The sequence below is a fragment of the Dasypus novemcinctus genome, chromosome 26 (genome assembly GCF_030445035.2).
Source record: "Dasypus novemcinctus isolate mDasNov1 chromosome 26, mDasNov1.1.hap2, whole genome shotgun sequence".
NCBI classification, from domain to species: domain Eukaryota; kingdom Metazoa; phylum Chordata; class Mammalia; order Cingulata; family Dasypodidae; genus Dasypus; species Dasypus novemcinctus.
In genome coordinates, this window is record NC_080698.1 from 18312623 (window position 1) to 18331836 (window position 19214).

Here is a 19214-nt window from a genome sequence, read left to right on the forward strand (position 1 = left end):
GATTTCTCCTGCAGGTGATCTTACCCGTCATTGACTACCAGCCAAGTGCACTGACGTGAATATCAAGTGTGACTGTGCCAGACTTAGGTTGTCACCATTTAAGGAGAACCTTACCCACAATTGGCTAACGGACAAGTTAAATGGCCGCGCCTGTCTTAGGTTGCTTCTTTCCGCAGGTGATCAACCTGTTACGGACTGCTAGTTGTTGCATTAATGCTGCTCTCCAATCATGTTGATAGGCTCGCTATATACGCATTATATTGTTTTCGGTGACATTGTGGAGCACTTATTACAGCCTGTTATGAAGGTTGGGGAGTACACAACTTGTGAGGGGAAATGGGGAGTGGGTGTATGAGGGGAGAGAGTGTGGGGTAGAATGAATGCTGGTGGTGGAAGGGGACGCTTTTCACATAGTGGTCTTGCATTCAGGGTCTGCTTGTGGGAGTCACTGGTAGGGAGCGAGCTGTAACTGAAAAAAGGTTAGTCTGGAGATGTCTTGCAGCTTCTTTTGGAGGAGTTTAATGATACAGGGTGCTATAATGAGAAGAAACATGATTAGAATGAGAGGACTGAGTATAGGGGCAATCCATGGGCAATCCATGCCATGAGAGGAGAGGAAACCCAATCGAGGAAGGTATTTTGACTTCGTTGTTGTTTGATTAATTCATCACGTAGATTATTTATCAATATTTTGTTCTGTGATTCCAGATTCATTAACATAATAGTATGGGTGAGACAAAAGACCCCCTCTGTCCTATCCATTGCAAAGGAGAAAGTTGGTTCCTGGGGCAATGAGGGCAGCTTGAGCTGCCACAGTTTATAGCACCAACTACATCCTTGGCTCCTACTACACAACCAGCAAGGGAGAAAGGGCAGGAAATCCTAAATAAAAGAGAAAAACTGCACCCAGAATAAATACTCTAGTGATCCAGATGCCAAGACACCAACAAAAATTTACAATCCACCAAGACACAGGAAGCTATGGCCCAGTTAAAGGAACAAGATAAGCTTACAGATGACATAAAGGAGGTGAGACAACTAATCATAGATGTTCAAACAAATCTCCTTAATAAATTCAATGAGATGGCTAAAGAGATTAAAGATATTAAGAAGACACTGGATAAGCACAATGAAGAATTTGAAAGCATACACAGAAAAATAGCAGATCTTATGGGAATGAAAGGTGCTATAAATGAAATTTTAAAAAACATTAGAATCATATAAAAGCAGATTTGAGAAGGCAGACAAAAGGATTGGTGAGCCTAAAGAAATGATCTCAAAGTATATATATAAAAGAACAGATGAAGAAAGAATGGGAAAAAATTGAACAGGTCTCAAGGAACTTAAAGACAGCAAAAGATATGCAAACATACATGTCATGTATGTCCCAGAAGAAGAAGAGAAGGGAAAAGGGGCAGAAGGAATATTTAAAGAAATAATGGTAGAAAATTTCCCAACCCTGTTGAAGGACATAGATATCCATGTCCAAGAAGAAGCACAATATGCTCCCATCTGAAAAAAATCCGAATAGACCAACTCCGAGACAAACATTAATCAAAATATGAAATGCCAAAAACAGAGAATTCTGAGAACAGCAAGAGAAAAGCAATGCTTAACATACATGGGATACCCAATAAGATTAAGTGCTGATTTCTCACAAGAAGACAGTAGTCTGATATATTTAAGATACAACAAGAGAAAAAATTCCAGCCACAAATCTTATATCCGGCAAGAGTGACTTTCAAAAATGAGGTCAAGATTAGAATATTCACAGATAAAACAGAAACTGAGAGAATTTCTAGGCAAGAGACAAGATTTTCAGGAAATAGTAAAAGGTGTGCTAGAGTCTGAAAAGAAATACAGGAAAGAAAGGTCTGGAAGACAGTCTAGAAATGAAGATTATATCAATAAAAGAAACCAAAAGTGTCAAAAGAGTGGGGAAAATAAAATATGACAGATAAAACTCAAATTGTTAGGAATAAATTTAACCAACAATGTAAAGTTGCTTTACACTGCAACTCAATGTTAAAAGAAATTTAAAAAGCCCTAAATAACTGGAAGAATATTCTATGCTCACAGACTGGAAGATTAAATAACATAAAGACATCAATTCTACTCAAATTGTTATATAGATTCAATGTAATCCTGATAAAAATTCCACCAGCATTTTTTAATGAAAATATGATTATCAAATTTATTTGAAAGGGTAAAGGGTCCTGAATAGCCAGAAACATCTTAAAAAGGAAAAGCAAACTCTCATCTCCAGACTTTATATTACCTAGCTATTATGGTAAAAACAGCATGGTACTGGCATAAAGACAGACACATAGAACAATGTAACCAAACTGATGGTTCAGAAACAGACCCTCACATATATGGTCAAGTGATTTTTGACTAGCTCAAACCCACACAACTCGGGCAGAACAGTCCATTCAACAAATGGTACTGAAAGAACTAGATATCCATAGCCAAAAGAAGGAAAAGGGCCCCTATCTCACACCTTATCCAAAAAATTAACTCAAAATGGATCAAAAACCTAAATATAAAAGGAAGAACCATAGAGCTTCTAGAAGAAATTGTAGGAAAATATCTTCAATACCACCTGGTGGTAGGTGGTGGATTCTTAAGAGATAAGAGGAGGACTGAGATGGACTACTGGTGTTTAGTGTATGTAGAAGTTTTAATTAACTTTACTGTAAAAGTGTGGAAATGTATAGAGTGGATGGTAACACACAGTGAGTAACAGCTGGTTTATAAATGGGGATGTGGCTGAAAATGGTAGTCTAGGTATGTAAATGCCAATTGACAGAATGCTAGAGAATAATCTAGGAACTGAATAGCACAGTAAACCAAGAGGTGGATGAGAATTGTGGGTGATGGCACAGATGCAAGAGTGTCCTTTGTGAGCTAGAGCAAATGTACATCACCACTGCAGGTGGTGGGAATGTGAAGAAGCATGGGAAAAATACAGCTGGAGTGACCTATGGACTTTGGTTAGCAGTAATAATGTAATATGCTTGCATCTATGCCAAAGATATACTGAGTTGATAATGGGGCAATATGGACAATGTGTGTGAAATGTGTGCGACATGTAACAATCAGATGATAATATTTTATCTGTAACAAATGTTCAACCACACTGTGGTATATTGATAGAGGGGTGTTGTTTGGGAAATCTGCACATGTGCATGATTGTTTTATAAGTTTACAACCTCTGTCTTAAAAAATAAATTTAAAAAACAATAATAGGGTGGGTTGGGGGAAAAACATACCAAATGCAAGATAAGGACTATAGTTAGTAGTAAGATTTTGACAATATTCTTTCAGAACCTGTAACAAATGTCTCATGACAATGCAAGGTGTTAGTGGAGGGTTGATGTATGGGACCCCTGTATAATGTTATGTATGTTTGCTTTGTAAGTCCACAACTTTTGGTATAGGTTTATTGTTTATGTATGTTCATATATAAATGATATAAAGATAATAATAATAGGGTGGGTTGGGGAAAATACTTTGGTTATTAGTAATATTTTGACAATGCTCTTTAATAATTAGTTAAAATGTTTAACAACAATGCAAGGTATTGTTGGTAGGGTGAGTTATGAGAGTCCTGTATGATGCTATTTATGTTTGTTTTGTAAGTTCACAACTATTACTACATACTTATTTTTATGTATGTTTATGTGTGAATGATGTACATCAATAAATTTTTAAATGAAAAAAAATGTAGCTAAACAAAATGTAGATTTGACTCCACACATTTTTTATGTAAACATTAATCAAATAAATTAATTTAATAAAAAGGTGCATTGTAAAACTAATAACAAAAAAAAAAAAAGAATTTGTCTCAATTGACATAGAAAGGACATTTGACAAAATCCAGCACTCCTTCCTGATAAAAAACATTTAGGACACTAGGAATATAAGGAAACTTCCTCAAAATGATAAAGGGCATATATGAAAAGCCCACAGCTCACATCCTCCCTAATGGTGAAAGACTGAAAGCTTTCTCTCCAAGATCAGGAATAAAACAAAAATGCCCACTGTCACCACTGTTATTCAACAGTGTACTAGAAATTCTAATCTGAGTAATTAGGCAAGAAAAAAGAAAAAAAAAGCATTCAAATTGGAAATTAAATAGTAAAGTCTTCCCTGTGTGCAGATGCCATGATCCTATAAAAATCCTGAAAGTCCACTAGATATTTTTACTATTACTATTTAGCATTTACTATTACTATTTTCACTAGTAGAGCTAATAAACAAATTCCATTTACAACAACAAATATAGAATGAAATATCCAGGAATAGGTTTAACCAAAGATATAAAGGACTTGTACAAAGAAAACTACAAAACATGGCTAAAAGAAATCAAAGAATACCTAAATAAATGGAAGAACAGTCCATGTTCATGGATGGGAAGACTAAATATTGTGAAGATGTTTACTCTACCCAAAATTCTACACATTCAATTTTGATTGCTTTAATCAAAATTACAACAAATTTCTTTGCAGAAATGGAAAAGCCAGTCATCAAATTTATATAGAATGGTAAAGGGCCCTGATTAGCCAAAACCATCTTGAAAAATAAGAATGAAGTTGGAGCACTCACATGTCCCAATTTTAAAACTTACCACAAAACAACAACAACAACAACAACAAAAGCAGTAATCAAAACAGCATGGTACTGTCACAGGACAGACGTATAAACCAGTGGAATCAAAACTGAGAGTTCAGAAATCAACCCTCACATCTATGGCCAACTGCTTTTCGACAAGGGTGCCAAGTCCATTCAATGGGGAAAGAATAGTCTCTTCAATTAATGGTGCTCTGAGAACTGGATATCCATATGCAAAAGAATGAAAGTAGACTTCTACCTCACACCATATTAAAAAAAATTAACTCAAAATGGATCAAAGACCTAAATAAAATTTTAAAAACTATAAAACTTCTAGAGGAAAACATAGGGAAGCACCTTCAGGACCATGTATCAGGCAATGGTTTCTTAGGCTTTACACCCAAAATACAAGCAACAAAAGAAAAAACAGATAAATGGGACCTTCTAAAATTAAAAACTTTTGTGCATCAAAAGACTTTATCATGAAAGTAAAGTGACAGCCTACACAATAGGAGAAAATACTTGGGAGCCATACATCTGAGAATGGTTTAATATCCCTAATATGCAAAGAAATCTTACAACTCAACAACAAAAAAACAAACACCACAATTTAAAAATGGACAAAAGACTTGAACAGACATATTTCCAGAGCAGATATACAAATGGTCAATACACACATGAAAAGATGTCTAACGTCATTAGCCATTAAGGAAATGCAAATCTAAACCACAATGAGATACCATTTCATGTCCACTAGGAAAAAAAAAACTACTATTAAAAAAAAAAAAGAAATCACAAGTGTTAAGGAGGATGTGGAAAAGTAGTTACACTCATTTAATGCTGGTAGTAATGTAAAATGGTACAGCTTCTGTGGAAGACAGTTTGGCAGTCCCTCAGAAAGCTAAGTATAGAATTACCATATGACCCAGCAATCACTCTACTAGGTATATACTCTAAAGAATTAAAAACAGAGACTGTAACAGATATTTGCACACCAAGGTTCATAGTGGAATTATTCACAATTGCCAAAATGTAGAACAACCAAAGTGTCCATTAACAGATGAATGAATAAATAAAATGTGGCATATATATATACAGTACAATATTATGCAACTGTAAAATGTAATGAAGTTCTGATACATACAACAACATGGATAAACTCTGAATACTTCATGTTGAATGAAATAAGCCAAACACAAAAGGAGAAATAATATGCTCTCACCAATATGAAATCATTAGAATAAGCAAATTCATACAATCAGAAACCAGAATACAGGTTATTGGGGCCCAGAGTTGGGTAGGGGATGGGGAATCAATGCTTAATTGTTATAGGTTTTCTCTTCAGGGTGATAGAAGAGTTTTGGTAATGGATGGTGGTGATGGTAGCACACTTTAAATGTAATTAATGCCACTGAATTACATATTTGAATGTGGTTAAAGTGGAAATTTTAGGTTATATACAGGTGACTAGAATAAAAAAAAATATTTTTAAAGACCATAGAACTGTACAATACCGTGAACCCTAATGTAAACTATGGATTATAGTTAATAGTATAATAATAACAATATTATTTCAACAATTGCAACAAATATACCATATTAAAGAAAAGTGTCAACAATAGGGAAACCTGCATGTGTAAAGGGGGATATATGGAATCTCTGTATTTTCTGCATACTTTTCCTGTAAACCTACTTTGGAATTTATGTTCCTGAGTGTGATGGAGTTAGACTCAGGTGTGAACTTTCTACACATGCCTCTTCTGTCACTTTTACTGATCCTGTGGTTGGCACTGGGGTTGGTGTATACACAGGAGACTTCAATCTCTGGACTGGCCATGCGCCAGCTGGGCTCTGAGCCTTAGCAGAGTTGCAGCTCCTACTCTCTTGTTTGTTGGACTTCCACAGGTTGGCTAACAGGGCAGTCAAGATGGTCAATCACCACACTGGGGAACCAAGAGTGCCTACAACTCCAAGCAGGACAATCTCATCCATCAACCATGTGGGACGAAAGGCCCCTCTCGATATAGAGGTGGAGTGGACATCACCAACTCAGGGTCAACAGGATAGAGGAATAAAATACGGATTAGAGTGAACTTACTGATATTCTACTATAGAACTATTATGACTAGTAATGGAAGAAACTGTAGCATTGATGTGGAGAGAGTGGCCACAGTAATTGCTGAGGGCAGGGAGAGGAAAGAGGAGATGAGATATGGCGGCATTTTTGGGACTTGGAGTTGTCCTAAATGATATTGCAGGGACAGATGCTGGACATTATAAAGCCTGCCATAACCCACTGAATGTTCTGAGGGAGAGTGTAAACTACAATGTAAACTATAATCCATGTGGTACAGCAGTGCTCCAAAATGTACTCACCAAATGCAATGAATGTGCCACAAAGATGAAAGAGGCTGTTGATATGGAAGGAGAGGGTGGGCTGTGGGGTATGTGGGAATCTCTCATACTTTTTAATGTAACATTTTTTGTAATCTATGTATCTTTTTTTTTAAAAAGACAATTTAATAAAAAAAATTTTTTTTTAATTAGGTGAATTGATTCTGGAAAGTAAAGTTAGGAGGTACCTTAGCAGCATTCAATGCTTTTCCCATATGACACTTGGTTCATTTTTAAATGGAAAGATAAATCCTACTTTCAAGCACTTAACCAAGAACATAAAATCAATTTATACTTTACAAATACTTTTATATCATGAGCTTAAATTTTTATTATAGAAAGGTAAATTACCGTTTTTCTGTTCGTTGCCACTTCAAAACAAAATTAAAAAACTTCTGATAAGGCTCAATGTTAACTTTCAATTTATCTAATTCAGGATATTTTGTCAATTCCCATTTGAAAAGGTCTTCTTCTTTATTAATAAACTGAACTGCTTCTTCAGACTCCTGAATACGTTTTTGCAGTTGTCTTACATCTGTTACATACTGAAAGTAAATAATTTTTATCTTGAGAATATTCAAGGAATATTATAAAAATAGATTATATGATACTGCACCTATGTTCTTGCATTTAAATAGCAACTTGAAATATTAAATTCACAAAATTACTACAACAGAGAGCAAAAGGTAAGGTTTTATCTACTTTACAAATAGAAGATTAAGTCATGAAAAGATCACATAGCACCAGTGCCAGCCCCTAGAGGAGGGTCCTTGTTTGCTATAGCAACATATGTTTTACATTTTAAAATTATGTAACTGTGCCCTGTATTAAATCTATGGTCCTGCCATAACTACTATTTCATATATTAATCATACCTGGTGCATGCGTTCCAGCTCTGCAAATTCTTTTAACTCTTCCATGCGGCGCGATTGTTTTTCTATTTCCAAAATCAGTTTCTCTCTCTTGGCTATTAGTTTATTTTCTCTTTTATGTTTAACATTTTCAATGAGCTTTTTCAAAGACAATTTAAATCATGTTAATTATTTTATTACAGAGGGAAGCATTATTGAAACAGAAATCTTAATGCTTTAAATAGTAATAGAAACCATCAGAGAAGTAAAAATGAGTACAAAAATAAAAATGTTGAATATAATGACAGGTATAAAAATGCAAAGAGGGGAGCAGATGTAGCTCAAGTAGTTGAGTGCCTGCTTCCTATGTACGAGGTCCTGGGTTCAATCCCCGGTACCTTCTGAAAACAAACAAACAAACAAAAACAATCCTCATTAGGGAGCAGATATATAATAGCTCAGTGGTTGAGCATCTGCTTCTCATGAACAGGTTCTGGATTCAATGCCTGGTACCTTATTTTAAAAAAGTGCAAAGAATAGTAAACCACTCAGATAAATTTTCTTAGATCTCCAATGTGAATTTCAAAACAATTATCTAACAGATTCTTAGTAATAAGAAAAGTTGTCATTTATTGAGGACCCATTATATATCAAGAACTTTTAAACACCTTACTTGCATTATCACAGGTATTATTCTCATTTTAGAGATGAAGAAATTGAGATTTATGAAGTCAAGAGGTATTCCAAGGCCACAAAATAGTAGAAGTTGAAATCTAGATTAGTATCCAACTTTATCTGACTGAAATCCATGCTTTTCACTGCCATACCATATCACCTCCCAATTGAGGATACATTGCCTTGCTTTGAGATTTTTTCAAAATGTCAATTACATTCAATATGATATAAAATCACAAATCTCCTATTTCATACCTCTGTGATATCAAGCAATTCATTTAAATTCTCTGAATCTCATTTTCTTCATATATAAAATGGAGATAAAGGAGCATCTGGGGGTTTTATAGATATTAAATGATTTAATACATGGAAAGCACTTAGCACAGTGCTTACTATTATTACAGATTTACATAATAGTTCTGACTTCATTAATTTCAGCCTCACTACTTACTGGACCCCGTGAGTTCAGCCTAACTGCCTGTTCTAAACTCTATAGGACCAAAAATATTGCCAACAACAACCTTGCAGTGACACATGAAGTTACTTTTTTAAAGTAGATGGGAAAAAAAAATTACAGAATAAAAAACCAAAAAAAAGAAAAGAAAAGAAAAGTAGATGTGGGGAGCAGGTGTTGCTCAGTGGTAGAGCACTGATTCCCAAAGTTCAATCCCCAGTACCTCCTAAAAAAAAAAAAAGTAGATGGTAAGTATGCATGAAAAGTAAATGCTTAAAATGTCAGAATACAAAAGTACATGCTGAAAAATACACTTACTTCATCATTTTCATCAAAAATAGGGTTGATTTTCCAAGGCCACATGAGGACATCTGCATTCAAAGATAACTCTTCTTGAGGAAATAGAAAAACATCTAGAAAGTAAGACATTCGGCGTTTGGATTCCTACAAAAGAAATTTAATGAAGAAGGTGCTAGATTTTGCCAAATGATTTATTTGCATCAGTTGAGATGATTGTGTAATATTTTCCCTGCATTCTATTAACATGATATGTGGAATTGGTTGATTTTATTTTGTTGACCTACACTTGCATCCCTGGGATAAATTCCACTTGATAAATATGTATAATTCTTTTAATGTGCTGTCCAATTCAGTTTGCTAGTATTTACATAGGATGTTTGCATCTATATTCATAAGGGATATTGGTCTGCAATTTTGTTTTCTTGTGCTGTCTGTATCTGCTTTTTGTATTAAGGTGATGTAGGCCTAATAAAATCAGTTAGGAGGTCATTTTTTTCCTCTAATTTGTTAGAAGAGTTTCCTAAGAATTGCTGTCAGTTCTTCCTTGAATGTTCATTCAATGTGAACATTCAATAACTTGGTGAACATTCAAGAAATTAGACTTTTCCTTGTTGGGAGGTTTTTTAAATAAATGACTCAATATCTTTATCTGTTATTGGTATGTTGAGATCTTCTATTTCTTCCTGAATGAGGTTGGTTAATTGTGCATTTCTAGGAATTTTCCCATTTCATTAGATTACCTAATTTTTTGGTATACAATTATTTGTAGTATCTCCTTATAATTATTTTTATTTTGATCAGGTCAATATTACTATGCCCCCTTTCATTTCTGATTTTGTTATTTATATGCTAGCTCTTTTTTAGTCAGTGCAACAGTTTAAAGTTTTTCATGAATCACAAAGAGAAAAAGATTATGTTTTTGAACTAATCATTTCTTGTGGGTGCAGGGCCTTTTGACTGGACTGTGTCAATGTGGCAGGAGCCAGTCTCCAGTCTGGGTCTAATAAAAACAGACATACAGGGAAGCGGACTTGGCCCAGTGGTTAGGGCGTCCGTCTACCACATGGGAGGTCCGCAGTTCAAACCCTGGGTCTCCTTGACCCCTGCAGAGCTGGCCCATGCGCAGTGCTGATGGGCGCAAGGAGTGCCCTGCCACACATGGGTGTCCCTGCGTAGGGGAGCCCAAAGGGCAAGGAGTGCGCCCTGTAAGGAGAGCTGCCCAGTGTGAAAGAAAGTGCAGCCTGCCCAAGGAATGGCGCCGCACACACAGAGAGCTGACACAACAAGATGACACAACAAAAAGACACACAGATTCCCATGCCACTGACAACAACAGAAGCGGACAAAGAAGAACATGCAGCAAATAGACAGAGAGAACAGACAACTGGGGTGGGGGGCGGGGTGGAAGGGGAGAGAAATAAAATAAATAAATAAATCTTTTTTTAAAAAACCAGACATACAGAGAAAAGGAAGCTGCCATTTTTTTTTCCTGCTGTGCAAGAAAAGTAACAGAGCTAATGGGAATGAAATAAGATTAAAAATACATTAGAGGCACATAAGAGCATATTTGAATTGCTCAAAGGCAGAATTAGTGATTTCAAGGAAAGAATATCTGAACTGGTAAATACAGGAGAACAATAAGAGAAAATAATGGGGAAAAAATGGAACAGGGTCTCAGGGAATTGAATGACACGACGAAATGCACAAACATATGAGATATCAGTGTCCCAGAAGAGGAAGAGAATGGAAAAGAGGCAGAAAGAATATTTGAGGGAATAACGACCAAGAACTTCTCAAATCTTAAGAAAAACATAAATATTATTATCCAAGAAGGGCATTGCACCCTAAGCAGAATATATCTGAATAGACCTACTCTAATCCACCTACTACTCAGAATGACAAATATCAGAGATAAAGAGAGGACTCTGAAAGCATCAGAAACCATGGTGGTGAGAAGAAAGCAGTATGATGTATCTAAGGTACTGACAGAGAAAAACTGCCAGCCAAAATTCTGTATCTGGCAAAACTGGCCTTCAAAAATGAGGGTGAGTTCAAAGTCCTCACAGACAAACAAAATCTGAGACTATGTTACCAAAAGGCCAGAATTAGAAGAGATACCAAAGGGAGTGCTGCCATCTGAAAGGAAAAAACTAGGGCAAGAGACTTGCAGAAGAGTGTAGGGATGAAGATTATTAAAAAGGCTAGATTAAAGGGTAAAAAGACAATAGTAAGATATGACAATGGAAACCAAAAGAATTCAGAATGGATGAAGTAAGTAATGCCTTTATGGTATTAACATTGAATGTTAATGGCTTGAGCTCCCCAATCAAAAGACATAGACTGAGAGAATGGGTAAAAAAATATATATATATGAGCCATCTATAAACTGTCTACAAGAGACTCACCACAGATGTAAGACACACCAGGTTGAAAGTGAAGGCTGGAAAAAGATTTTCCATGCAAATAGTAACCAAAAAAGAGCTGGAGTAGTGATACTAATAAAAAAGACTTTAAATGCAAAACTTTTATAAGGGATAAAGAAGATGATTGTATATTAATAAAAATGGCAATTCACCAAGAAGAAATAACTATAAAAAATATTTATGCTCCTAACCCAGGTACCCCAAGATACATGAAGCACACACTGGCAAAACTGGAGAGAGAAATAGATGTTTCTGCAATAATAGTTGGAGACTTCAATATACCTCTCTCAATATTGTATAGAAATCTAGACAAAGGATAAATAAACAGAAAGCTTGAATAATACGATAAATGAACTACACCTAAGAGACATTTATGGAGCACTGTACCCCCAAACAGCAGGAAATACATTCTTTTTAAGCACTCATGGATCCTTCTCCAAGATAGACCATATAATGGGTCACAAGAGTGGTCTCAATGTATAAAAGAAGATTGAAATTATACAACATGCTTTCTCTGATCATAATGGAATGAAGCTAGCAATCAATTATGGAAGGAAAAAGGGAAAATTCACAAATATATAGAGATAAAACAGTACACTCTTAAATAATCAGAGGGTCAAAGAAGAAATTGCAAAAGAATTCAGCAAGTATCTTGAGACAAATGAAAATGAGAACACAACATATCAAAACCTAAGGGACACCAAAAAGGCAGTGCTCAGGGGAAAATTTATAGTCCTCAATGCTTACATTAAAATAGAAGAAGGAACTAAAATTGAAGATCTAACTGCACACCTGGAGGAACTAGAAAAAGAACAGCAAACTAATCCCAAACCAAGCCAAAGGAAAGAAATAGTAAAGATCAGAGTAGAAATAAATGAAATAAAAAACAAAAAAACAATAGAGAGAATTAACAAAACCAAAAGTTGGTTCTTGAGAAGATCAACAAAATCAACAAACCCTTAGTTAGACTGACAAAAAAAAAGAGAGAAGACGCAAATAAATAAAATCATAAATGAGAAGGGGGATATTACCACTGACCCTGCAGAAATAAGAGAGATCATAAGAGGGTGCTTTGAACAACTCTACACCAAAAAACTAGACAATATAGATGAGATTGACAAATTCCTAGAAACACATGAACAACCTACAGATAGAAGAAATAGAAGATATCAACAAACCAATCACAAGTGAAGAGACTGAAACAGTCATCAAAAACCTCCCAAGGATGAAAAGCCCAGGACCAGATGGCTTCACAGGTGAATCCTACCAATCATACAAAGACAATCTAATATCAATCTTGCTCAATCTTTTCCAAAACATTGAACAGGAAAGAACACTACCAAACTCATTCTATGAGCCAACACCACCCTAATACCAAAACCAGATAAAGATACTTCCAAAAAAGAAAATTACAGACCAATATCTCTAATGAATATAGATGCAAAATTCCTCAACAAAATACTTGCAAACTGAATCCAAAAGCACATTAAAAGAATTACACACCATGATCAAGTGGGTTTTATCTCAGGTATGCAAGGATGGTTCAACACATGAAAATTAATAAGGGTAATATACCACATCAATAAATTGAGGAAGAAAAATCACATGATCCTCTTGATTGATGCAGAACATGCATTTGACACAATACAGCACCCCTTCTTGATAAAAAAAAAACAACACTCCGAAATATAGGAATTGAGGAAGCTTTCTCAGTATGGAAAAGTGCATATATGAAAAACCTGCAGCTGGCACTGTACTCAGTGGTGAGAGACTGAAAGCTTTCCTGCTGAGATTGTGAACAAGACAAGGATGCCCAATGTCACCGTTACTCAATATTGTGCCAGAAGTTCTAGCTGGAGGATTAAGCTAGATAAAAAAATAAAAGGCACCCAAATAGGAAAGGAAGAAGTAAAAGTTTCACTGTTTGCTGATGATATGATCCTGTATTTATAAAATCCTGAAAAATTCGCAACAAAGCTACTAGAATAATAGTCGTGTTCAGCAAAGTGGTAGGATACAAGAATAATAAAACAGAACTCAGTAGCATTTCTATATACTACTGATGTGCAATCTGAGGAGGAAATGAGGGAAAAAAAATCCATTTATAACAGTAACTAAAACAATCAAATATTTAGGAAAAACTTAACCAAGGACATAAAGGACCTGTATTCTGAAAAGAACAAAACATTGCTGAAAGAAACCAAAGATGACTTAAATTAATGGAAGGGCATTCCATATTCATGGATTAGAAGACTAAATACCATTAAGATAACAATTCCACCCAAACTGATTTACAAATTCAACGCAATCCCAATAAAAATCCCAACAATCTGTTTTACAGAAAACAAAAAGCCAATACTCAAATTTGGAAGGGTAAAGGGTCTCAAATACCAAAAATGTCTTAAAAAAGAAGTAGTTGGGGAAGCGGATTTGGCTCAACTGATAGAGCATCTCCCTACCATACGGAAGGTCCAGGGTTCAAACACAGATTCCTGGTGCCGCCAGCAAGAATGCTAGCAGACACAGAAGAACACACAGTGAATGGACGCAGAGAGCAGACAATGGGGGCAGGGTAGGGGAAGAAAGGGAGAGAAATAAATACAAAATAAATCTAAAAAAAGAATTTCCTTGTTTGTGTGAAAAAAAAAAAAGCAGTTGGAGGACTCTCACTTCCTGACTTAAAAGCATATTACTTAGCTACAGTGGTAAAAACAACATGGTACTGGCATTGAGACAGACAGATTAACCAATGTAACCAAATTGAGAACAGAAATGAAACCAAATCAAGAACTCAGAAACAGACCTCACATCTGCTATCAAGTGATTTTTGACAAGGCAGTCAAGCCCTCCCAGCTGGGCCAGAATGGTCTATTCAATAAATAGTGCTGGGAGAACTGGATAGCTATATCCAAAAGAAAGAAAGAAGACCTTAAGTACATATAATTGGTGAAATTAAAGAAAAACCAAGATATGATTACTGTAAAAATCAAGTGGGAACCCCTACAGGAAAGAGGTACTGAGGGAGTATGATCAGAAAAGCAAATGCAGAGGGCTTCTGAGGTGCTGGCAATAGCCTATTTTTTGACCTGTGTGGTGGCAACATAGGCCCTTGCTTTATAATTATTTAACTATATACTTTACACATTTCCTATATGAATGTATTATTTCACAATAAAAAGCTATTTAAAAATACAGAAAAATTTTAAGTTTCTTACCTTGATCCTTAAAATCAACTCCTGAATTCCTACAGTTCGGGCTTTTTCTATATAAGCTATCAGGTCCATCATCTCTTCTGTTGTCTCAGGGACTTTTAAGGCATGTTCTTTAATTGCTTCAAATTCACTGCAAATACTGACACAATACACTACTTTACTATGGTTATGGTAATTACTGTTATCTAATACTCAATAAATGTGAGTTATGATTATATTAAATGGGAACTATGATATCCTAAACATAATTTTAAGACATCTTAAGATCTTTAAGTTCACTTACCTGATATGAGCAAGTATACATTTTATATTATAAAATCTATAAAAATTAAGGTTATATTTTCATGTGAAATTATGGCATGTATAGTTTTTTTCCATGATGTCTTCGACCTTCTCTATAGACTATGACATAGAATAGCCTGAATTCTTAATCATACCTCAGGAGCTACTAACTTGGTAAACTTACATTCAGTTTTCTCATCTGTAAAATGAAGTTATTAACATTCATCTTTCTGGATTGTTATAATGCAATAATAGATGTGCAGGTCCTAGCACAAAGTACACTCTTATTGTTAACTATAATCATTATTTAGCTTATTAGTAGTAGTTTTTGTGAAAAATTACAGTATAGAGAGTAAAAAGATCAAACCCTTACACACATTTTTTAAAAACCCAATATTCTCTTAGAGTATCCTGTGTATTTAAGTATGAACCTAGATACTCTATTGCCATTACTCAACTAAAGACACATTTCATAGATTTTTTCCTTTCAATAGCTGTACTGTCACTCTCTTACCAAAAATAAGAGGAAAATCCTATACAAAGACAAAGTAAAAAAGAGGTAAATGAGTGTTAAAAATAAATTTTAGTTCATGCAGTATTTCATTTATATAACATTGGCTCTTATACTTAGTCATTCATCCATTTAATAAATGAGTACTTATAATGTGTAGGCAAAGTTCAAAGCATTGGAGATATAGTAATAAATAAAATCAAAGCTTACATTCAAGTTGAGGAGAGGGACAAAAATACATAAATATATAATACAGTGTTATGTGGTAAAAAGTACTACAAAGAAAAATAAAGAAAGGTAAAGGGATAAAAATAATGTAGCATGGGGAAGAGGTCACTCTTTTATAAAAGGAGCCAGAGAAGGACTCTTCTAGGAAGGTGATGTTTAAGGTTAGAGAATTAACAAGTGCATCATGCTGGGAACCAGATGTGGCTCAAGCAACTGAGCTCTCACCTACCACATGGGAGGTCTTGGTTTTGGTTCCTGGTGCCTCCTAAAGACGATGAGCAAGATAGCAAGCTGACACAATGGGCTGGTGCAGCAAGCTGACACAACAAGATGACACAACAAGAGCTACAAGGAGGAAAACATGATGACAGGCACAACAAAGAAGGGAACAGAAGTGGCTAAGCGGGAAACGGACTTTGGCCCAGTGGTCAGGGCGTCCGTCTACCATATGGGAGGTCCGCGGTTCAAACCCCGGGCCTCCTTGACCCGTGTGGAGCTGGCCCATGCGCAGTGCTGATGCGCGCAAGGAGAGCCGTGCCACGCAAGGGTGTCCCCCGCGTGGGGGAGCCCCACGCGCAAGGAGTGCGCCCCGTAAGGAGAGCCGCCCAGCGTGAAAAGAAAGTGCAGCCTGCCCAGGAATGGCGCCACCCACACTTCCCGTGCCGCTGACAACAACAGAAGCAGACAAAGAAACAAGACGCAACAAATAGACACCAAGAACAGACAACCAGGGGAGGGGGGGAAATTAAATAAATAAATAAATCTTTAAAAAAAAAAAAAAAAAAAAGAAGTGGCTAAGCAATTAGGCATCTCCCTCCCACATGGAAAGTCCCAGGTTCCGCTCCTGGTGCCTCCTAAAAGGAAGACAAATAGACACAGCAAATGCAAACAACAAGGGGATGGGGAGAAATAAATAAATAAATAACATTTTCTTAAAAAGTGCATCAGGCAAATATGAGGAAAAAAGCATTCTGGGAAGTAAAATTGCAAGGGGAAAGGCCCTGAGGTGATAATAAGTTTAGCATATTCTAAGAAATACAAGAAAGCTAATATGAATACAAGAGAGAGGACAGAAGATGTAATTGGAGAGGTAAGCTGGAGTTAGATGATGTAGGGTTTTTTTTTCTTTAAAAATTTTATAAAAATTGTGGGTTTACAGAAAAATCATGCATAAAATACAGGATTCCTATATCCCATCCTATTATTAACATCTTGCATTGGTGTGGTACATTTGTCACAACTGACAAAAGCATATTTTTATAATTGGACTATTAACTACAGTCCATGGTTTAACTTAGGGTCAGTTTCTGTAGTGTAGTTCATAAATCACTTTCAAAAATTTTATTCTATTACCATATGTAACAACCTAACATTTCCCCTTTTAACTATATTCAGATATATATTTCAGTGCTGTTAATTACATTCACAATGTTGAGCTACCATCACTACCATCCATTACCAAAACATCGACATCATTACACATAGGGACTGTGCATTTTAACCTTTAACTCCCTATTCCCTATCTCCACTCCATCTGTAAATAACCTATAAAGATGTACTTACCAAATCCAATGGATGTGTCATGATGATGGGAACGAGTGTTGCTGGGGGTGGGGGAGAGGTGGGGTGGGGGGGTGGGGTTGAATGTGACCTCACATATATATTTTTAATGTAATATTATTACAAAATCAATAAAAAAAATCTATGAAGAAATTAAAAAAAAAAAAAAAAAAACAAAAAAAACCTATAATCTGGATTCTAACTCTATAGCTTGTATATTCTAAGTCTTTCATATTAGTGAGCTCATACAATAGTTGTTCTTTTGTGCTGGCTTACTTCATTCAATACGATGTCTTCAAGGTTCATTCAGGTTGTCACATTTTGGCCATTTGTCTATCTTCACTGGAGAATCTTTTGGCATTGTCAAGTCTTTCGGCATTTTAAAATTGGGCTGTTTGTCTTTTTGTTGTTAAGATGAAGCATTTCTTTATATAGTCTGGATATTAATCTGTTATCAGAAATATGCTTTCCAAATATTTTCTACTATTGAACAAGTTGTCTTTTCACTTTCATGATAAAATCCTTTGAGGAGTGAAAGTTTTTAATTCTGATGACATCCCATTCATCCATGTTTTCGTTTGTTGCTTGTGCTTTGGATAAAAATTCTAAGAAACCATTGTTTAACAATGCTTCCTGAAGATACTTACCCATATTCATCATCCATAATAGGGTTCACTATGTTATGCAGTCCCATGTTTCACCCACTAGCTTTCCTTCTAGTGATATACATGACCCTAAATTTCCCTTTACAACCACAATCACGTGCACAATTCAGCACTGTTAATTATACTCACAATAATGTGCTACCATTATGGCCATCCATTTCCAAACTTTTACAATCAATCTTATTAAATATTCTCCACAAATTATCAACTCCAGATTCTCTACTCTCATTCAATCTCCTACTAACCTATAATCTAGATATAACTACATGAGTTTGCTCATTATATTAGTTGATATTATTGAGATTATATGATATTTGTCCTTTTGTGTCAGGCTTATATCACTAAACATAAAGTCCTCAAGGTTCATCCATGTTGTTACATGCAAAAGGACTTCATTTCTTCTTACAGCTGAATAATATTCCATTGTATGTACATACACATTTTGTTTATCCATTCATCAGATGATGGTCACTTGTATAGTTTCCATCTTTTGGCAATTGTGAATAATGTCACTAAGAACATCCAGTGCAAATGTCTATTCATTTCCCTCCTTTCAGGTTTTTTGAATATATACATAGTAGCTGGATTGCTGTATCATATGGCAATTCTATACTTAGCTTCATGAGGAACCACCAAATGTTCACAGTGGCTCTATCTTTTGACATTTCCACCAGCAGTGAATAAGTATTCCAATTTCTCCACATCCTCTCCAAAACTTATAGTTTTCTGTTTTTTTAATAATGGCCAGGCTAGTAAGTGTGAAATGGTATCTCACTGTGGTTTTGATTTGCATTTCTCTAGTAGTGATATTGAGCATCTTTACATGTGCTTTCTAGCCATTTGTATTTCCTCTCTGGAAAAATGTCTACCCAAGTCTTTTGCCCATTTCTTAATACTCATCTTTTTGTTTTGTTGATTATCATAATTTTTTTTGTTTTCAATTTCATTGATTTCTTCTCTAATCTTTGCTATTTCTTTCTTTCTGCTTGCTTTGGGATTGGTTTGTTTTTCTTTTTCTAGTTCCTCCAGTTGTTTAGTCTTTGAT

General features: G+C 35.4%; 1 protein-coding gene across 1 annotated transcript in view; it reads right to left on the reverse strand.

Annotated features, from left to right (window-relative positions):
* Positions 1-19214, reverse strand: part of DNAH12 (dynein axonemal heavy chain 12) — a 377830-nt gene that overhangs the window by 255939 nt on the left and 102677 nt on the right. Inside the window, exons 13-16 of the mRNA XM_058288139.1 lie at positions 14927-15062; positions 9307-9432; positions 7884-8018; positions 7360-7553 (exon numbers count right to left, since the gene is read on the reverse strand). Coding sequence (XP_058144122.1) covers positions 7360-7553; positions 7884-8018; positions 9307-9432; positions 14927-15062 — 591 coding nt within the window. The remainder of the gene's footprint in view (positions 1-7359; positions 7554-7883; positions 8019-9306; positions 9433-14926; positions 15063-19214) is intronic.